The 23,213-nt window shown below is 38.9% G+C and overlaps 1 protein-coding gene across 1 annotated transcript in view; it reads right to left on the bottom strand.

Moving 5' to 3' along the window:
* Positions 1-5,933: 5,933 nt before the first annotated feature.
* Positions 5,934-23,213, bottom strand: part of LOC132635803 (DNA polymerase delta small subunit) — a 30,599-nt gene continuing 13,319 nt past the window's right edge. Inside the window, exons 14-15 of the mRNA XM_060352340.1 lie at positions 21,477-21,543; positions 5,934-6,221 (exon numbers count right to left, since the gene is read on the bottom strand). Coding sequence (XP_060208323.1) covers positions 21,484-21,543 — 60 coding nt within the window. The 3' untranslated portion in view covers positions 5,934-6,221; positions 21,477-21,483. The remainder of the gene's footprint in view (positions 6,222-21,476; positions 21,544-23,213) is intronic.

Here is a 23,213-nt window from a genome sequence, read left to right as displayed (position 1 = left end):
TTGGAGGCATATCTCCTAGTATATGAGGAGTTTTAAGGTGTTTCAAAATCCTAAAATTAAGTTCATCGAGTCTAGTTTCCAACACAACAAACCTCTCGTCAAAATGATATTTGGATAAGGAAATATGGACGATGCAATTTGGGCTGGCAGGGCAGCAAATTTGGACCCGACCCAAACACTAATGTTTCGGCCCATGAGGCCCATTAACGTTAATATATATGGCAAATTCACTTTAGGGCTGATCATTTTCAGATAAGATCTTCCAAGAACATTAGAGAGAGAGAGAGAAAACTTCAAGGCTAAGGAAGCCATTTTGATCAAAATCCGAGCTCCGAATCCCGAAGCTCATGAAGAGAAAAACGTTGTACGTTGCGTTGCCTTCAATTTGAGATAAATATTGGTCTTGGGGGATGAAATTTTCGTGGTGGAGCTTCTGATAAGGTATTTATAAAATTCCTTTTATGTTATTAAAGTGTTTATTTAGAGTTTTAACGAATTAGAACGGAGAAAACAGCATTATAAACTCGTTTGTTGTTTTGTTGAAATTTATGGGTGAGGGGCTGTTTTAATTGAAATTGATGGACTGATTTGAATTAATATTTTGGTTGTTTTAATCATGGATTATGTGAGGAGAGTGAAGGAACTTAATGGTTATTAAGTTGTTGTAGGAAAACATACAACTTTGTTATGGTTTATGTAAAAATGGAAATGAAAGTATCAAGAGGCAAATTATGATTATTGTGGATGAATTTGGAAGATGGAAATGTATAATGAACTTGTATGTTGAAGGTTAGGAAAAATTGGAAAAGTAGTGGCTTAATGGAAAGTTTGAATGTTTGCATACCTTATGAATATTGTGTGAAAATGGTATGGATGCTTCCGACGTATGTTGTAATGATTTTGATGGATGATGAATATGAGAATAATAAGTTTGGGTTGGAAATGTAAGGTTGAAACGCAAAATGTTTCGTTATGTCGAAAGGATGGCTAGTGATGCCATATCGTATGTTTAATGCATATTGTTGTTATTGATGCTATTTCTGGGTTGTTGTGATGATGAATTGAGCCAAGCTAAGTCTCGGGGATGTCTTATATACAGAGGAAATGCTGCCGAAATTTCGGTAGGCAAGTCAGTGTTAAGTTGGATTATTGAAAAGTTTGAAACTAACAAATGGTAAACTTGACCATTTCTAGATTTTGGACGAAATTGAAGTCGACGCCAAGCGAGCGTAAGGCGCTATCGAGGTATGTGAAGCACTTCCCTTTGTTCCTAGGCATGTTCTGGATGTGATAGGCTCGGCCGCGAGCCTTAAGTACGACTCCGTTCCCCGGAATTCGAGACGGAAAACCGCTCCAATTCCTTCAATTCAACTGAAGCTATTTTCTTACAAATTGCCTTTAAAGTGAATTTTTGTACAAAACTTCCCTAAACGGAGTCGGAACACTTCCAAACGATTATGGATGACCTCATAAGGTCTATTAGCGATAATTTACATATGTTGCCTCGAGTTGGTTCGAGGCGGGCCCGCAAGGCCCGATATCTTCTGTAATACTTTAAATACTTCCGTTTTGTCCGATTTTCTCAGAAACCATCTGAACTATTATTTTGATCATGATACAACTATTTTTATGAAATTCTTACAAAATGATTTCTGAACATCTGAGAATCTGATTCTGATAATAATCAGTCGTGCCTTCCCAAATAGGATATAGGCGCGTACTATGCATACTATCTGTATACTCTGATTCGGACTTGCCGGTTGGCACCCTTTAGTCTGATTGAGTCCGTATGTGAGTCTGTATGTATGTGGTTTCCCATGGATCTGTTCGTGGCTGTCTCAATGAATTCCTTCACTGCGTCCCGGGCCAGGTTCTGTTATCGTGCATATTTCTTTGCATTGTTCACCGCGTCCCTCGGCGTACGGGCCGGGATCTGTTATATCTGTATGATTTTGATATATTGATCTGTGTATGGGGATGGCGGGCAGGATGGCTTCTGATATGATCTGATCTGATCTGATTCTGTCTGTCCACCGCGTCCCGTACTAAGAGGGCCGGGTTCTGTTACCGCGCCCCCAGACAGCGCCGAAATCTGTATGTCTGTATGCATGTGCCATCAGTATTTATATAAGCACATGCCTCTGTATGATTCTGTATGATTCTGTATGGTTCAGTATGACTCTACACTACTCTGCATGCATAATTCTATCTGTCCGTCTGAATTACGACTATGTCTGTATGTCCGTATGGCTTCTGATTCTATATGTCCGCATGGATTCTGATTCTGTATGTCCGTATGGATTCTGATTCTGCTCGTCTGTCCGGATTATGATTCCGTCGGTTCATCCGAACCATGATTCTGTTTATCTGTGTGGACCACGATTCTGTATGTCGGTCTGGATCATGACTCTGTCCGTCCGTCTGATGTATGGTTTTGTCCGTTATATTTCTGTGACTCCGGTTCGGACTATGATTGTATCTGTTATGTTTCTGCTTTACATACTCGGTACATTTTCGTACTGACCCCCGTTCTTCGGGGGCTGCGTTACATGCCCGCAGGTACAGGCGCAGTCGGTGACACGCCGCCAGTCTAGGGCACAGGTTCTGCTATCTTGAAGAGCTCCTTTTGCTTCGGAGCATGTACTTTGGTATATATATCTTCTGTTTTCCGTATGTTCTGTATGTATGGAAGTTCTGGGTACGGCGGGGCCCTGTCCCGTCATATGATTCTGTATGTCTGTAGAGGCCTGTAGATAGATGTGTGGGTTACGGGTTTCGTCTGTATGTTAGCCTTATCGGCTTATCTGTAAATGTCTGCATGTTCAGGTATATACATATATATGTTTGCGCGCGTGCCGTATCGGTATCGGCGTACTTCTGTAACATCTGTTTTAAAAAAAAAAAATATGTATGGTACGAAATTCGGTCAGGTAGGTATGTACGGGTACCCAGTTAGGGTACCAGTCGCGGCCCACGGGGTTGGGTCGTGACAGTTCCGACATGGACGGGCAGCTTGCATATGATGCATACATGTTATGATGATGATTATGAGTAAGATAGCATGCATTACTTCATTTATGATTATCAGTCAGATCCAGATGTCTCATGTTGATGTTATCCCCATATTGTTGATGTCTCCTTTCATTATGTATGCCTCTCATACTCGGTACAATATTCGTACTGACGTCCTTTCTTCGGACGTTGTGTTCATGCCCACAGGTAGACAGGGAGGAGAGCTTGGCCCAGGTCCTCAGTAGCTGTCAGCTGATAGATAGCACTCCATTGTTCGGAGGTGCTTATGACTATTCTTTTGATGTACATTCATACATGCATATTTTGGGCATGACGGAGTCTTGTTCCGTCTATGTATTCATTATGTTAGTAGAGGCTCGTAGATACGCAGTGTGGGTTAGAAGGTCTCACAAGATGTTTTCATATGTATGTATATTATTTTGATGGCCGAGAGGCAAATGTATATAAAGTATTTATGTTTTGATAAAATATGATTTTCCTACAATTGGTATGTAAAATTGATAAAAGAGTAAATGAGCAAGACAAGCAGTAGAGTAAGCGGTACTCGGTAATTGCTCCGGGTACCCGTCACGGCCCCTAGCTGGGTCGTGACACAAATGCACCAGTTACTTTCTAACACAGTATTCCATTCCGTCATGGATATATAGCTTTAGCCTCAGCAATGATGTTGGTTGTATCAGGGATTCTGCTAGCACCAGCATAAATGAAATCTCCCCAATTGTTTCTCACATAAAATACTGTTGAACTCAGTCCTGAATTTCTTTTTGATGCCCATGACCAACCCAAAGGTGGGTTCTTCCAGTACACTGGTTTGCGCGTCGCACATGGTCTATAGCCCTCCTTAAGCTGTACCATCAAGGGGTCAGGTCTTTGGTATGTCTCTCATCCATGGATATCTCACTTTGGCCAGCAAATACATGTTATTTATCTCATATATGACTCTATTCCTAGTCATTGAGCCCCATGCACAACAATATTTCTCCACTTCCATAACTGTCATAAAATTATAGCAGGAGCTGCTTGACATAATGGTTTGAGTTTTGTTGCAAAAGATGTATTCCCCCATTGAATCACATCTCGATGCACTTGAACAAAAGGGTCAAGAATACCATCAATAGAATTAAAGTAAATTCCAAATACCAGATGCGAATGAATTTGTAAGATACATGTGTTGAATTGTTTCTTGTTGAGGTTGGGAGCAGCATCTACATCTTGAGACCATGGAAATTCCAATACTTGTAAGAATTTCATCCACTGGTAACTTAGCATTCCATAGTCTCCACAAAAGAATTTTTTTTTTTAATCCACAAAAAGAATGAGATATTATAAGATAATCCTTTTGGCCATATCATCTGAAAGTTCCATGCTTTATGCTCTCTGTGTCTTAGTAACACGCAAGCACTGCTACTGTGAGTGAGCATTCACCAAGGTTTATTCCATTGCTTAGTTTATCCATTGAGACTAAGTTAAGTAGTAACATGTTTCACCAAATCTGCAGGTTGTTTCAGTTGTAATTTTTAAACATTCCATCTTCCTTCCTCAATGAAATAATCCAGATCTTCTATCCTCTCATCCATATTAAACTCCTCTGGAACAATGTGTTAATGGACATAGTTTAGTCCAATTACCAAACCAGACATTAGAAGTTTCACTCCTTGGCTCCCACCATATTTCATGTGGCAGGCAAGTGTATCGCACTCTCTTAGGATGAGATCGTGCAGGGGGTAAAAACTATCAAATAGTCAAGTCCTGGGGGATAATTAAGACTATTGATAATTTAGCAGGATCTGAATAAGACGTGCTAAATTTAGAGGGGGCTTTAAGTATTCTACCAAAGTTGTATGATATACCAACGATTAAATATTAGTCATTTATGATCCCCATTCCCCAGTGGCCAGTAGCCTCGCATTTATGAAATGTTCCACAAACATATGTACCACAAAAGGAGGAAGAAAAAAAAAAACTAACCGTGGTACCACTCCCGTATGATCAACCAAATACCCATCAAACCAATGATCCACTTTATCCCTAACATGCATGAACACATTTTTCATCTTTTTAAACCAAAAAAAAAAAAAAACCTACTAACCTTGGTACACTCCCGTATAATCAATCAAATACCCATCAAACAAATGATCCACTTTATCCCTAACATGCATGAACACAATTTTCATCTTTTCATTATGTGAGTTTTATTCAAGTACTTCTCATGCTATTGATTCGTCCCTATTAGATTAGTTCCATTAAGTTTATAGAAAGTGCCATATGGTTAAAAATGTTCTTACAGGAAGTGGCAGTGATAGGGGTATTAGCTGTTTTGAAGAGACTATCGTATCCCACATAGAGACAAATCTCAATTACTTAAATTGGGCTCTGTTTGGACTTTCAAATATGACTGGTGCTTACTGAACTACTTATAAACTTATAATTACTAAAGTCTAATAGATCTGCAGTGGATGAAGATCAAAAAAAGAAAACTGTTACGATGGATGAAATATGATTGATGAGAACTAGTGTTTGTAGCAAAGAGCCGGCTTCACCCTGTTTCAAGTTTTTAAGCCTAAAATATCAAATTTCCAAACAATAAAAGTACGATCCATGTCCAGAGAAGTCTGAAAATGAATATCTATTATTTGCAAAAGAAAGATAATAGCGGGAAATGAACCAAGAAAGTTCGCCAGCTCTGATATTTTCAAGTAAGGAAATGATCAAAGGCTTTTATATGACTAAGAATATGACTTTGATTCCTACTGGATAGATTGTTCATGTAGGACAGATTTTACATGCTCGAGTTCCCACTAGTTTCCTATCCCATTCATAAGACATGTTCATTTTCTCAATAATTAGAGCCCGCTGAGACTGTTTTTATATGTATTTCTCCCACATCTTGCAAATCAAAAGGTGCAAAGAGTTGTTTCTCAAATTGAAACACAATGTCTGAACAATAACAGAGAATTCCAAAAGTTAATCTGTGTAAAGATACAGGATAAGAGTTCTATAAATCTAGGTCAAATGGATGTCTTTTGCCTATTCAGAAACTAGCTAAGAGCACATACGAATCCTTATAATCTGCATCTCATGTTTTTGCAACAGCAGCTGCAAAAGGGATTTTGTATCTTGAGTCTTGACGGCTGCAAATTTCTTCACCTGCCATTGTACATCTTCCGTGTACATGGCTGACCAATATCCTGTCACAAATTCTAAAGATCAGGAAATAGATTTCACTTCCGACCATCATATAAACTGGGGCTTCCAAACTTCGCTATGGCAATGAAGGCAGAATTTTAAACCAGTTGAATACTTCTGCCTTCTCTAAAGATACAATAAGGGAAGAGGAAGGTTTTGCATCCATGGGGGAGAGGGGTTCTTAGGGGTTGATTAATTAGTTAGAAACAAAAATTTCCTCCTTTAAGCTTAATTTGAGATGTCATTCAAGCGTAAGCTAAGTGGAAAAAGAAGCAAATAATACCAATCTTACTTTATTAGTAATCAACAAGTAAAAGCAGCATTACTGCTACTTCATGATTTAGGGAAGACATGGATCCATCTATAGCAGGTGTTTGAGAACTTTAGAAGTAAATTAAACAGATATTTGAAATTAGCAACTGAAAGTTTTACCAATGTATATCAAGGATTATTAAACCATATCTAAACTAGAGTGAGTTAATAGCATCAAGCTCTATTGCAACACAAAGTTGTGAATGCCCTGCATGTGGATAATTGCTTAGATTTATAGACTACTAAGAGAAACTATCCATCTACTTTTCTATCCTATCGTCTGAATGTCTCCAAGATATCATGATTGGAAGGACCAAAACCAAAGACATCGGGTTATACCCACTCTTTTTACGACAAAAACCCTTCTCTCCCTCTTTTCCAGTACCCGCAGACATACCACTTTCTAACAGGAGTAGAAACTGACGTAAATACTACACGAGCCACAATGTTGTTCCAAATTGAACTTTGCGTAATTATATTTTTGTAACCAAATTTAAACGTTGAGAACCTAGTAGCTATTTAATGATTCATTATTTATCATGGAACATTCACTCATTAAGTGAGACAAAAATCCCTATCATGCTGCAAGAAACTAAGCAAGATACAGCATTGGATATAATTCTCAGCATGTGTGTATACGGTTATTTCTGAAAAAGGAGCCACCGCATAACAAGTAGTCTGTATCTTTGCTTTTTCAATGGCCTCAATTGAAATTACCACCATCCACTTCATTGGATCTTCCTCTCACCCGCTTAGATGATAAGTGTGTATTAGAAGGGGTATGGTTGGATTAAAGCCACAAAACTAGCAGCGGCTAGCTTCCATAATCTAATGTCATGATTTCAGACCACCACATAATCTTGGTTTTATCACAACCTAGTAGTATACTTGCTTAGAGGGGATAAAAAGCAAAGGACGGAGGAGACTGAACTATATACTTTTATATAAAGACGGCGACGTGGCGATGTCCGTGGGCTTGCCTGCCAAAGTCCTGACATACGCTGTCCTGCCTCAACATGCTTTGTTCCAGGTAATTTTCCACCCTACAGCTGTCCTGCCTACCCCTCTGAACTAGATGTCCTCTTCTTTTACCCTACTTATTCTTTTATTTACTCTTTAATTATAATTGTCTTTTTAAGTTTTTTACATTTATTATATTACCGTTTGTAATAGCGCGACCAATTTATATTATTTCTTTCATGTTTCACTAATCATAAATTTCAGCCTATTACTTAAATTACTAACTGAGATTTTCTTCTTCAGTTTCTCATTTACCTTTTTTATTCGTTCATTCTAATGAAACTAGTAAAATAGACACCATACTTTGTTTTTCCACATATTAGTGTACATCTTTACTCAATAAAATATCAGCCTTTAAGTATCAAACAAATGATACAAGAGGGAAAATTTTCTTTGTTGTGTTCTAAGGACCGATCTCAATTTCGACCTGCAATGAAAACTAGTTTCAAGGAGCGTTTCAAAAAATGTTGACCTTTAGTTGTCAAATCATTTGTATCATTTTTGCGTGTTCTTCAAATGATCCAAACCCCGCGTGATCGCGGAATGCTTCATGCATAGGGCTGTTTTTTAAAAGGAAAATTCATCATTGTAGTTCTTAGGGCAGGAGACAGGTCAGGCCAACTGGCAAGCATATCCTCTAATGCAAGGGGCTGAAGAAACAACGTCACTCGAACTAAACGAAAAAGAGAACTTCCAAGAAGCCAGAAGTTCTAGAAGATTTTCTGTATCTTTCTTAGCCACTACTATCAGTAATGCTGTACTTTATTATAAGTGATGAAAACAGCAAACGGAATCTACAGCACCAAAAGCAAACCGAAAAAGGGAAAAAGTGAAGGAGGAAAATGAAAAAGGAAAGCTGCAAAGCTAAAGCAGGCCAAAACCTTCGAAAGCTGGAACACAATCTCAGAGAAAATATGTCCCACCAGCCCAACCCAGCCCACCTCGCTCCTGCCTAATGAAGGACAAGCAAAAGAGAATTAGTTTCTTTTCATCTAATTTTCTAAGAGCTCAAGAAACTTATAAGGAGGAACTGCATACTACTCCTATACCTCTTCTCTTACCCCCCCCCCCCCCCCGGAGACCTTTTGTTGTTCCTACATATACCCCAATAAAATAAGATGAATGCATGAATTGTAGGATGGCTGGAGAATAGTCCAGAATGATGACATAACTTTTTGCTTTAGAAAGGAGAAGGGAAAAGGCCTCGTTGTAACACCCTAACCCCACATTTTGAGTATTTACACTCTTTCATGTTTTAAGACTTCATATAGCGGTATTGTATTTTGAGACCTGTTGGTGCGGTTTGGTTGGGACCCGAGGGAATCAGGAGGATTTCGGCCTCGGGAGGAAATTGAACAGGTGCTAAAAACTGAAGGTTTGGCGCTCTGGTGCACATGGCGCGCCAGTTAGGCCGCAATGGCAGCGTTCGTGCTGCCTGTGCACCAGGTTTGCTCGCACGATGGGAGCGTGCCGCACCTCCCACAGCACAGGTCAGACCTGGAAAGTATAAAAGTTCAGCTTCGTGGTTTCTATTTCATTCTTCAATATTTTAACACTTGAGGAGCTCAATTTTGAGCAAAGATTCCATCTACAAGTTTGCAAAAAGTGACTTAATCATGATTTTGAGTTTATATTAGGGATTTGCCTTTAGATTTATCATTTGAAAATGGAATTTGATAGATAAAATTGGGATTTTGTGCACCCAAGGATGTGGCCTAGGGGTCAATGAAGTGGGTTGAGCACCATGAGGTCTCAGGTCCAATTCCCAGCAGAAACAAAACAGTAGGTGATTTCTTCCCATCTGTTCTAGCCTTCGTGGACAGAGTTACCTTGTACATGTTGTTGGTGGAAGGTGACGGGTTTCCCGTGGAGTTCATTGAGGTGCGCGAGAGCTGGCTTGGACACCACGGTTATAAAAAAAATTGGGATTTTGTAAGATAAACCCTAGAAACACTAAATTGATGATGTGAGCATTTAAATGGACTCAAAATGGAAATTTAAGTATAGACTTGGACTTGTGAGGTTATGGGTAAACCGAATATGAATTTTGTTCTGAGGTTTGACCATGTGGGCTCGAGGTTCTCTTTGACCTAGATCGTGTATTAAATTATGCAATGGCATTACTTACGCCTTTAAGTAATCTTTTGTATAGAGTTGAGCCATTTGGAATGTTCCGGAAATGAAAAAGTCGTTTTGGAAGGTTAAACCTTCGGTTGGACCGAGTTAAGTTATGATTTTGACCTCAATGAGGGAATTTTCCCAAATTGAACTTGTTATACATACATTATGTATATGGGGGTACCGTATATGTATGCTGACGAGTATACATGCGGGAACCGGGTGGTATGCGGAACATATTGTTGCTCTTGCTAAATTCGTGACATGACTACAAATGCATTCGGTATATGCTAGTATAATCTTATAGGCATCAATTACATGTTAGTTTATCATAATAGATTACATGTATGTCGGATTATATGTTTGGACTGTAGTTATGTACTGTGCATATGTATATTCTCTGCATATTTGTGTCACATTGATATATGGAGTTTGGCGTGTGAGTTGGCCATGACTCGGTGATTGAGTTTAGGGCGTGTGAGTTGTCCGCGGCCCGATTATAGCGTGTGGATCAAATCCATTCCTTATGAGTCACTTTTTAGGAGAGTCCTTGACAGAGTGTGCGCATGTATAAATAGTTGAAACTGTTGATTTCAGTGTAAAGGTTGAATCTTTATCATCCATATTAATTCTTGTTACTTGATTATGCATTTCTCTTAAATGTTGCGCATATTTAATTTATGCAATTTATGTGCTGCGTATTTATTATGTGCTTATAACAACTGCACAGGATTAAATTAATTTCGATATTACTCTCATCACTATTTTTTTTTAAGTTGGTAACTGTATCTATATTCCATAATGAGCAAAACAGTACATAGGTTGTACTGAAACCATATTTACACGAGTGCTCCAAAAGTCTATTGTCCTGTTCTATACTGAATTTAAACATCAATGATAGAGACAATCATTTGAGTATATCTGATTACACCAACAGGATCAAAATACAATTCAATTTGACTTTCTCCATACTATTCTCTACATTCTCAAAAGTCAAAACATCTAGAATTCCTCTCCTTCCAAATTGTCCATCAGATGCAAGCAAGGGACCTCTATTCTTAGCCTGCAACCCTGATTCCTCCTAACTATGAAGTGCTTCTGCAATCTTTCGAGTGATAGTCCATGATATGGCTTTAAGATTTAAGAATAATCTCCAAAGTTGCCTTGTAACCTTGCAGTGTAGGAATAGATGGTTAACTGTCTCTGCTTTTTCACCACAAAAGAAACACCTGGAGCATAAGGGGAGGTACCCCTCTCCTCATCAAATTGTCTTGTGTCACGACAACTTCCTTAGCCAAAAGTCACACTAGGCATGCAACTTTGTGTGGATTTTGGTTTTCCAAATGTTTTTCTATTGCCAGTTATTTAGTTGTTGATTGGGGTGGTTCATCTTGTTGTACGCTAAATTCACCTTGAAAGAGTCCCTATTATTATCCTGCCACCATAAAACATCTTGCCCTGTCTCTAGTCCACTGAACTGCTCAATTGTGTTGAGAAAATCAGCCACTCTTTCGATTTCCCAATAATTAAGCTTCTTCTGAAAATAAAGCTCCATCCTTGAGGTGTCCGCAATTCTGCTAGTCCTTTGTTGATGTAAGACTAGACTGTGTAAGTCTGGAAAAAGCAATTCCAGATTGCCTACCTCATGCCAATCATCCTTCCAAAAGTTAGTCTTTTACCCATTAACCACTTTGATCTTGGTATGGTGCTTGAATTCATTCTCTGATGGATCTCCATAAGATAACTCCATAAGGTGTAGTAACCTCCTTGGTCATCCCAATTATCTTCCTCCTCATATTTAGCTCTTTTAACCTTTCCCCACAAAAGCTGATTTTCATTAGTATACTTCCATAACCATTTCATTCTGAGTGTCTTGTTATGTATATTCAAATTCTTAAATAACCAATCCCCCATGTCTCTTTCCTGCCAATAGAGACTTCCACTTGACCAAGTGGTATCCTTTCCTTTCTTTGTTCCCTTGCCACAAAAACTTCCTCCAGACACTATCCAACCTCTTGATAATCCCTGTGGGTATAGGAAACAAGGACATCATATATGTTGGAAAAGCGTCAAGAACTGAGTTAATGAGAGTCAATCTACCACCCAGAGACAGATACTAAGTCTTCCATCTTGCCAATTTCTTTTCACACTTCTCAATCACACTATTCTAGATTTCTGTGGATTTAAATTTAGCTCCCAGTGGCATTCCAAGGTATATGGTTGGTAATGTACCAACTTCACGACCTAGGACTACATTCAGAAGCTCCAGATTTGGTACATCCTTGATGGGATACAAAAAACTTCCCTCCAATTATGTGTAAGCCAGATATCCCTGCAAAAAGGACCAAGATCAGCCTAAGATATTTCGGCTGCTCTTCCTCAACATCACAAAAAATGAGAGTACCATCTGCATACTAAAGATGAGTTACTTCCAAATTATCTGTCAGCTCTAGTAACATCAAACCCTTTTAGCCAACCATAAACTCTTGTTGTTTTTACCATGTTGTTTAGGCCCTCCACTGCTAATCTCCTTGTGTAAGGCCCCTTTGTGCTCTGAATAATCCTAGTGGAGAACCATTTATAAGAACTTTTTTTTTTTTTAAACTGATAATTTAGTATTCATCAGCATTTAGGACATGCTGCAGACCTTCAAAAGTGTAACAGCAGGAGCATAAAAAGGAAATAGAAATACTTACAGAGATTCTAATAAATCTACAAACTGATTTATATCTTCTAATCCTATTTCTTTACACCAAAAGTAGAAAGACACTATACAATTCCATTTGACTTTCTGAAGGTAACTGGATCTATTTTCAAAACACCTATCATTCCTCTCCCTCCAAACTGTCCACCATATGCAGTGTGGGATTGTCCTCCGCCATTTCTTTTGACTCTTACTGCCTCCCCTCTTCATCCAACAGCTAAGTAAATCTGCAGTGTGTTCAGGCATAGTACATTGTGTGTCTGTTATGTTGAGAAATAAGGACCACAGTTGTGCAATGAATTTGCAGTGTAGAAATAGATGCCTGTTGGTTTCATCTGTTTCCTTGCACAAGAAACATCTGGAAACTATGATGGCACCTTTTCTCTTTAGAATATGTTAAACAAGCCCTCCTTGCCACCAACCATGTGAAGCATTTCACCTTGTTTGGAACTGGGCACTTCCATAAGTTTCTCCAAAGCTTTGGTTGCTCTCTATTCTGTAGATTACACTCCCTTTTGTAAGCCCTTTTTACTGAGAATTTCCCATCACTATTATGCTTCCATCTCAGAGTGTCTGGTTCATTGTTGGTGCCACTGAAATCACCAATTTTGCTTAACAGGTCGGCCACCCTTTCCACCTCCCAATCATTCAACAGTCTTCTCAAATTTAAGTTCCAGCCCTGTGCACTCCACATCTCATCTATTGTGCTCTCTGGATTATTGCATAGAATAAACAAGTCTAGAGATATTTCCCTCAATGGAACTTGCTCCTTCCAAGAATCTTTCAAGAATTTCACTCTTTTTCCATCTCCTACAGTCATGTGCATATTATTTTCCATCTTGAGCCATAAAGCTCTGATTGTTTTCCATGCTCCAACACCATAAGTGCCAGTGCTCACTCTAATACACCAAGGATTGAGTTCACCAAACTTGCACTTGATCACCTCTTTCCATAATGCATTCTCCTCACTGTTGTACCTCCATAGTCACTTCATCAACAGACAATTATTCTGTGCTTTCAAGTTTCTAATGCCCAATCCACCCCTTTCTTTATCTCTCATTGTTGTCTGCCATTTAACCAGATTATAACCTTTTCCCTCTCTGCAGCCATGCCATAAGAACTCCCTTCTAAGTCTATCCAATTTCTTCTGAACATTGGAGGGTAAAGGAAATAATGACATTACATATGTGGGAAGAGAATCTAGAACAGAATTGATAAGAATAAGTCTTCCTCCTAAAGATAAGTATTGTGCCTTCCACTTTGCCAATTTTTTTTCTGTTTTCTCAACTATTCCATCCCAAATTTCCCCTGCTTTGTATTTGCTGCCAAGAGGCATGCCTAGATAAGTTGTAGGCAAAATATCCACTCTACATCCTAAAATGAGAGCAAGAGTCTGTATGTTTGGTACCTCTTTTATTGAAACCAAACTGGTTTCTCCCGAATTTACCTTTAGGCCTGAAGATGCTTCAAATAGTGTCAAGATCATTCTTATGTAACCAATCAGTTCGACCTTGGCCTCGCAAAATATCACTGTGTCATCTGCATACTGTAGATGACATATCTCTTTTCTCTGCCCCCCGATATCCCCTATCTCAAAACCTTTAATCCACCTAATCTGCAAAGCTATCCTCATCAAGCTATCAAAACCCTCCATTGCAATTATGAACAGGAAAGGGGACAATGGGTCACCTTGCCTAAGTCCTCTTTCGGAAGGGAAAAAACCTACAAGTTCTCCATTCACAAGAACAGAGAACCTGACAGTTTGCTCAACAAAAATTTCCAATTAACATGGTCATAAGCTTTTTCTATGTCCAATTTACACATGACACCTGCTTCTGCCCCTTTGATTCTGGAGTCCACACATTCACTGGCAATAAGTGCAGCATCCATGATTTGTCTCCCTTTTATAAAAGTCATTTGATGCTTGTTCACCAGATTATCAACTACCTTCTTGAGCCTTTCAACTAGTAGCTTTGCTACTATCTTATAAACCTCACCTATGAAACTTATAGGTCTGAAGTCCTTCAACTCTGATGCTCCTGCTTTTTTGGGGATCAATGCTATAAACGTAGCCTTAAAGCTTTTCTCAAACTTCTGATTCTCATGAAAATATTGAATGGTTTTCAGTATGTCATCTTTCATTATCTCCCAGAAAGTTAAATAGAATGACATAGGAAATCCATCAGGCCCAGGTGCCTTCTCCATAGCATACATTTTTATGCATTCCAGAACTTTGGCTTCATCAAATTGTCTTTGAAGCCACTCTTGCTCTTCCATAGTAATCCCTTGGACTTCATGTACCACCAGATCTGGCCTCCATTCCTCTGTTTCTTTGTAAAGAGTCTTGTAGAAGTTTTGGATTGCTTCTTTGATGTCCTCCGGGTTTGTCACCTCATTTCCCCCACAGTCAGGTTATCAATGGAATTAACCCTTTTCTGCGTTGTTGCTATCCTGTGAAAGTATTTTGTATTTTTGTCTCCCTGTTTCAGCCATTGTATCCTGGATCTTTGCTTCCAAGCTATTTCTTCGTTTCTTGCTACTTCCTCATACTCCATAGCTAAATTTGATTTTTGTACTGCCTCATCATCTGTAAGAATTCTTTGTTCTTGTACAGCCTCCCAATTAGCCAATTGATTTAGAATATCCTCCTTCCTCTGTTTCCAGTTGCCCCTGTTGTTTTTACTCTAGTCCTTCAGTTTTTCTTTTACCATTTTCAGCTTTTCAGCCAGAACAAAGCAAGGCCTCCCGTCTACCACAAATGATCCCCACCACAGTTTCACATTTTCCTTGAACCCCTCTACTCCCATCCACCAGTTCTCAAATCTAAAGTAAGATTTTTTGAAGTTCAACTCTCCACAAGATAGCAAAATAGGATTATGATCAGATCCTATCTTAGGCAAAACTGATTGTTTAATAAGAGTGAATTGTTCCTCCCATGTTGAAGAGTAGAGGAATCTATCAATTCTGGAAGCACTTCTATGATTTTCACCTCTTCTCCATGTGAAGGAACCTCCAAATAAAGGAGGATCCACTAACTCCAGTTCTTCTATGCATTTAGATAACTCAGCCATAGCTCCATTGATTCTCAGACAATTTGTTCTCTCAACAGGGTATCGGATGACATTAAAGTCGCCCCCCACCACCCATGGCCCTGCACACCTTTCCTTCATTGAGTAAAGCTCCCCCCATAGTTCCCTTCTTTCAATGTTTTTACAGTCAGCATAGACAGTTGTTAGAAACCAAGTAAAATCTGAGTTTTGTCCCGTCATTTTACAAGTTATACATTGATTGCCACACTCCACCATCTCCCCTTCCCACACTCTCCTATCCCATAAGATCAGTATTCCTCCACTAGTCCCAACAACCTCCAAATGCACCTCCCCCACCCATCTATTGTCCCATATACTTTGAATAATATTATTTACACTGCCCACCAATTTAGTTTCTACCAAAATGTATACATCTGCTACCCACTGATTAATCAGATTCCTGACTAATCCCCTCTTTCTATCCTTATTGAGCCCCTTCACATTCCATGACACCATTGTATTCTCATTGATGACTAATAGCTAGATTCCTCCCTCTAGTTCTATGTTCACCATCTTTGAACTTCCTATCAAAAATAAGGTTTCAAAGCTCCTTTGGAACAGTGTTGTTGATGTTAATTGAAGCTTTGACCTTTCCTGCTTGTCTTTCCATATATCTCTTTTGGTCCAGTTTCATACACAAAGCATATGCTTCCTTCTCGCATCCCCTTATAGCTGCTCCAAACAATTGGCCTAATTTGATGACATTGAGATGGACCCAAATAGTGGCCCTAGCCTCTATCATCTCCTCTGTAAGATTTTCTTCTATGCATAAATGTATTGGTTCATAGGAAACCAATTGATTATCATAGACTCCCAGAAAAGGTGACTCTTTTTCATCCATGGAACTTTTTTTTTTTTTATTAAGCACCGGGTGTCCGGGTCTCTTTGAGCCCGACTAATTCCGGGGGTGCACAGGCCCTCGGCAAGGAGTTTCCCGCAAGTGCACCACGGGTAATTCAGGGTTTTACCCCAGTCCGATGGCCCTCAGAAATTGTTTGCACCTAGTGGGTTTCGAACTTGAGACCTTGAAAGGGAGCACCCCAAGGCTCAAGCCAATTACCACCAGGCCAACCCCATGGAACTTATGGATATCTCCCCCTCAATCATAAGAGTACCATCTCCTTGAGTTGAGTTCTCAGCATGGAGATGATCCTCTGGTACTTGATGTCTCTGGTTGTGTGTCTGCTACCATCTGCATGTGCTTCTCCAGCTCTACGTCTATTACTGAGTGTTCAAAAAGCTGTCTTGAATCCCCCCAACCCAAATTAATGAATTCTGCAAAAGGTTCTGTGAACTTAATTTTTTTGGGCTTGTTCAAAAGGCCCATTTGTTGTTTCTTTTGGGCTTGTAAAATTTCATACACCTTCATATAGCTTTACTTAAATCAGTGGCCCCACTCCCCCTAGTCACGTGCTCTTGAGCTTGTGTAAGTGCTTCTTCTTTCAAATTTGAAATAATTAGATCTGTGGCCCCACTCCCACTAGCCACGTGCCTTGAGTCCTTACCCATTATCCTTTATGTGTAAACATCGATATCTGATGAACTATCCACAACTCTGCCCTTTCCTTTTGCTGCTACAAATTCTCTGCTTTTCTCAGGGACCCCTCTGACCTCTGCCTCAACTTTTTCATCCACGCTGTCATCTCGAGAAAAGGTTTCATCCCCCATCGCCGGTCTGTAAGTTGCCGGCGACTCACAGCACACTGGAACAGAGTAAATCAACCCATTATCGACTATCTCTACTTCCGTTAGGATATTCTCCTTCGGTCCTTTAACAAGATTCTTGCCCATCTCAAGTGATTTTTGAGTTCTGTCTCCTCTTCGTTTTCTAGCCAACCCCCACAATTATCACCTATCTTCTTCATCACCTCTTTGTTCCAGAGCTGCAATGGAAGCCCTAACACTCTTATCCAGAACCAGTCAAACTTTGTTTCTTCTGGGTAAGCTCCTTTGGTCGGTGACCACCAGTCGAGTTTCAGAATCGAGCCTTGTCTTCTCTATTCACCCATGATAACATGTTCTGCAGCCTTCCTTGTTTGAAATTCGAATAGAAAAAGAAATCCATTCATGTCATACACTTGAACATTCTCGGCCCCCTTCCATATCTGTTGGGCCCAATTTCGAACACCATTGCGAACTGGCGCATCTTCTCCTCCACAGAACCTTCCAACAAGACATCTGCTAAGAAGGCTCCTGTTATCAATGTTTGAGAAAGTCTTCAGCATCGCATCTTCCTTAATTACTACTACTTCTTTCTGACTCCATTTGCTTTTATGTAGAGATTCTTTGTAATTCCCCTTCCCAATGATTGTATTAGGATTTAGTTCCCCTGTTGTAATAAGTGCTCCCTTTTTCTCTGCATTCCTCTTAATGAAGTTTTCCACTTTTGTTACCAAACACCCCCATCCCTCATTTAATGTATTTTCTGGTATAATAATCACTAATCTGCTCTGTCCCTTGACCGAAATAACTGATATGAACCGATCATATTTATTGAACTTTTGTGAGCAATAAATATCTGTCGAGAAGTCACGGCATCTCCATGATTTGAAACTTTTCCCCCTTTTCTTTGTTGCTTCCTTTAGCCTTTTGCATAGCCAAAGTAAAGCTCCCCTGCTCAAAACCATACGTCTGATAGACAGTCTATCACTTTCCACCCAGTCGAACCAAAGTCTCAGATGAAGAAATTATCTCTGTTAGATCATATGATTTTCCCCCGTCTGAAATATAACCTAGTTTCCATGGAGAAAAGAAACCACAAGGGAATAAAAGAAAAAGAAGAAGAGGCTTAGATGGAACTCCAATGGCAGAAGACCACCAGAAGGGTAAGGAACTCGAAACCTAGGTATGGCCGAGTTTCTTTGTGTGTGAGAGAGGATCAGAAGAAGGTGCTATGATGATGAGAAAGGTCACTAGGGTTGTGGAAGAGATTCTGTAAAAGATTCGAGGAGAGAGAAAGTTTAGAAGGGGGGTTGGAAGAGATCGAGAAGTGTTTTAGGAGAGAGAAGAGTGATGGGTCATGTCGGAGTACAGCTTCTAATAGTCGGCGTGAGGGTTTCAAGAGAGAGAAAGAAGAAAGAAGGTGTTTTGGGACTTACCTCGACATCCGTGTCTGAGAGCATTTTTAGGCTAGAAGGTGTTAACTCTAATGAAACTCACTGTTAAGATGCAGTATTTGATCCAATGGATCCATTTCTGTCTGAAACCCATCCTCTCTAGTAAATTCAGAAGATATCCCCAATTAACATGGTCATATGCTTTTTCAATGTCAAGCTTACACAAAACTCTTGTTTCTTCTGCTTCAATCTGGAATCTACTGCTTCATTGACTACTAAGACAGCATCCATGATTTGCCTTTCCTTTAATGAATGCCATTTGTTGAGAATCTACAACTTTAGCCATCACACCTTTCAACCTTTTTTGTTAGCACTTGTGAATATATCTTGTAAATGCTGCCTATCAAACTAATAGAGGCCTGAAGTCCCTCAGCTCTCTAGCACCTTTTTTCTAGGTATAAGAGCTATGAATGTGGCATTGAGGCTTCTTTCAAATTTTTCTCGATCATAGAAGTTCTAGAAGGCACTCATGATATTGCTTCAACATCTCCCAGCACTTGATGAAAAACCCCATGGTGAAACCATCTGGACCAGGTGCTTTGTCAACTGCACACAATTTTAGACATCTCAACATTTCATTTTCCTCAAAGTTTCCTTGTAAGAACTCCTTTTCCTCCTCCGTTAACACTGGACAGTTTGTAAAATGGCAACCAGATCTCCGTTGCACTGTCTCTGTATATAGCTTCTGATAGTAATCAATTATTTCACCTTCAGTTCTGACATCACTACTTTGTTAGGGCGGTTCATGATACCTACTAATTACTACCGTACTCACCCCTTTTCTTTCCTGACTTTATGTGTAGATTTGGATCCGACCACCAGTGGAGTCCGTGAGTGAGAGCTTGTCGTGGATTTGCTATTCCAGGGGTGAGCTACCATCTTGTTCGCGGTAGCTTAGAGACTTTTATTCTGTTTATTTCCATTCAGACAGGCTATGTATTGGTCGTGAGACAGTTGTACTTATTTCTACTATTAGTAGTTCATGACTACCACGTACCAGGTCTTGGGGTGTTTTATGTTTTTTCCTCCGCACTTGTCCAGAATATGGATTTCATTATCTATCTAAATTCCTTATTTAGACTATTTATCTATTAATGGGAATTGTGATTTGCCATTTCTAACTAGTTTTGGTTCGCCTAACGAGGATGTTGGGTGCCAATCACACCAAGGGTGATTTGGGTAGTGACAGTTATTGTCCTAACTAACATTGTGAATCAACCAGTCCATCTGACCAAGATCGTCGGTTAAAGCTCCATATCATCATTTAACAACGGAAGAAGAAAGGAAACGAAACTTAATTTATCGAAAGACAGACTCCCCGGCTGAAAATTTGGAAACTGATCCCTGCAAGCTTTTTCTGGTGTGTTTGGACAGAAAGGAGCCATTGATGTTTTAATGGAATATAAATCCCAAACCAGGATAATAATTTTTTGGACCTTGTATGCTCCCTGCTCTTAGCAGAGCCTTCCATGTACTGGAGCTAAGACACTCTTTTGGATGCATCTACTCGATGCCATCAATGAAACTACTTACCGCATCCAAAAGACAAGACTCTCCAGCCTCACATACTGATATAGACAAACACTTGGCATGGTGAAATTTAGGTACTTTGGGAGATGAAGAATTTGAACTTTAAGGTTCTCTCTTCTGGTAATTGGTAATGTCATGTCATTCTATACTAGCACTTTCAGTAGCATTTCTTCATTACGTTTCCATTAAACGGGGATCCATTTCAGCACTTACTACTCTTGGCATATACTGAACTAGATTACACCCTCCGTCCCAATTTATATGACACTCTTTCCTTTTTAGTCAGTCCCAAAAAGAATGACACCTTTCTATACTTAGTAAAAAATTCAACTTTAAATTTACCTTGTTACCTTTAATGAAATGATTTGTAGCCACAAAAATTTCTATGATTTGTTTTAGACCACAAGTTTCAAAAGTCTTCCTTTATTTCTTAAACTTCGTGCCAAGTCAAACACCTTCATATAAAATGGGACGGAGGGAGTAGTATTTATACCAAATATAGTTATATATTTAACCAAGGCACACATAATCATATACTCTGGTTGTCCCATTTTGTGATACATATTGATTGGGAGCGGCGTTTAAGAAAGAAAGACTAACTTTTGAAATTTGTGGTCTAAAACAAATCTTAGATATTTGTGTGGTTATAAATCTCTCATTAAGGGTAAAATGGGAAGTTTAAAGTTAAATTCTTTCTAAATATAGAAAGGTATCTTTCTTTTTTTCAGACAAACTAAAAAGGAAAGTGAATCGCATAAATTGAGACTATGGAAGTAGTATGTTCCATTAGTAGAACATTCAATAAAACAAATCCTATTACCTTCTAGAAGCAGGCAAAAATATGGTGCACCATCTCTCACCCTCATCCACATTTACTTCTCCTTTTCATTTCTTCTCTTCTTTTTTGCTTCCTCTTCCTCTTCTTCTCACTTATGATTAAGTTCACATATTTTGCCTTTTCATTTTTCTTGTTTATTTTCCTATTCTGTTCCACTTTTCATGCACCTATCACGGATCTAGCAGCAACCACTTCCCAGGATTATAACTTGCATAAATTTCCTACATGAGTTTTCAAGTTCCTTGAGAAACAGCACCGTGTATTCGCAATTTCAATAACATGGATGATATGAAGTCCCTGCTGGATGAAAAAAAGCACCGTGTATTTGCAATTTCAATAACATGGATGATATGAAGTCCCTGCTGGATGAAAAATGGAGAAGAATACTAAACTTGAACAGGGGGTTCAAGGAAACCAAAATCAAGAAGCAGTATCCAAAGAAATGCTGTTTAAAAATATCAAAAAACAGAAATACACTTCCCTGGCAACTTTTAGCTGGAATATTTATGCACTTGGCCATTACATCATACCTTGCTATTATAAGTGGATTTGAGTGGCAAAGCTGAGCAAATGGCACTCAAGGTTTCTGATATTCAACTGCAGCAACAGAAAAGATAAGCTCATATAATTCTTATTCAAAGGAGTAAAATGAAAATAAAAAGGAAATTAAGCTTTAGAAAGGAATGTCATAAGAAAAGATCTTATGACCACATCTAGCATGATCATCAAAAAAAAAAAAAAGGAAAGACAACTCTTACTTCCTCCTTTTCAATTTATGTGTCCTACTTTCTTTTTCAGTCTGTCTTCAAAAAAATGTATTTTTCTATATTTAGTAAGTTTTTAATTTCAACATTCCTTTTTTACCCTTAATGACACTTCCATATAGGAATGACATGGCATGTTTTAGACCGCAACATTTAAAGGATATTTTATACATACCTTTAGTTTCAGACCACAACATTCAAAAGTAAGTTTCAGACCACAACATTCAAAAGTATTCTTTACATTTTTAAATTTCAAGCAGTCAATCTAAGACATTAAAATGAAACAGTGAAAGTATTATTTTAGAAGGATCTCATGTTTTAATCAAAGTTTCTTCTTTGGGACAAGGCCAAGCATTATCCAGAAAGAGACAAAATGAAGAGAATCTGATAAGATATAATCCACAGCATAATTTTACTTGGTCTTTCGGAAACAGCCGTCCTACCTTGGTAGGAGTAAGGTCTGCGTACACTCTACCCTCCCCAGACCCCATGTTGTGGGATTTCACTGGGTTGTTGTTGTTGTACTTTACACCACTAGTACACAAACAATAACAGAAATTTAATGTCTACTTTATTTTGTTTTGATGCCCAATTTTAGTTTAAATTCTTGATTCTATGAGTTTTTTTTTATGTCATTTGGTGTGCTAAATGTTGTTTTATGGTTTCAGAGGCATTGGAGCTTAAACAGACTTAGGCCCGTTTGGCCATGGATAATTTTCCTTTTTTTTCCGGAATCATGTTTGGGCATAGAATAGTTACAATTTTCCGGAATTCAACCTTGATTTTCAGGAATATTCCGGAATACGAAAAGCTCCAAATACCTGATTTCACGTTTTTCACTCCAAATCACTTATAAAAATTCAACATTTTTCCAAGTTATATTCATGTCCAAACACAAACCTTGATTTTCTGAAAAGGCTGCACCAAAGGGGTGTGATGTAGACAGTCTACCCTAACGCAAGCATTAGTGGCTGCTTCCACGGCTCGACCCGTGACCTTATTTCTTAGGTCACACAGAAACAACTTTATTATTGCTCCAAGGCTCCCCTTCATGATGATGATATGATATAAACTAAATGAAGAAATAAGAATTCATATAGCCAACCCCAACTTGTTTGGGACTAAGGCGTAGTCGTCGTTGTTTTTGACACTGTCAGCACTCTGGTAACATCTACTTCGTCATATCTTGGATATCGGTTAGATTTTGCTTTGACTCATCATCATGTCTCTTGGCTCAGATATTTTTTGTGCTAAAATTATGATTTCTAATCCAAACCATTCTATCACCATAGAACCTTTGGTAGGTAGTGCAAAACTTATCATGGCTATTCAATTATGGTGTAAGGGGTAAGGTGTTCAAGATCACGTAATGAAACAGGCTAAGGATATTAATGAAAGGATAAGGGAGAATGGAAAAAGATTGATGTTCAATTGTGTAGCCTATTATGAAAATCTATTGATTCGAAGTTGACGCCTCAGTTTCTTCCATTCCAGACTTGCTTT

Source organism: Lycium barbarum, chromosome 1 (assembly GCF_019175385.1).
Source record: "Lycium barbarum isolate Lr01 chromosome 1, ASM1917538v2, whole genome shotgun sequence".
NCBI lineage: Eukaryota > Viridiplantae > Streptophyta > Magnoliopsida > Solanales > Solanaceae > Lycium > Lycium barbarum.
The sequence above is the reverse complement of the archived record's forward strand: the minus strand, read 5'-3'. Positions and strand labels throughout refer to the sequence as shown.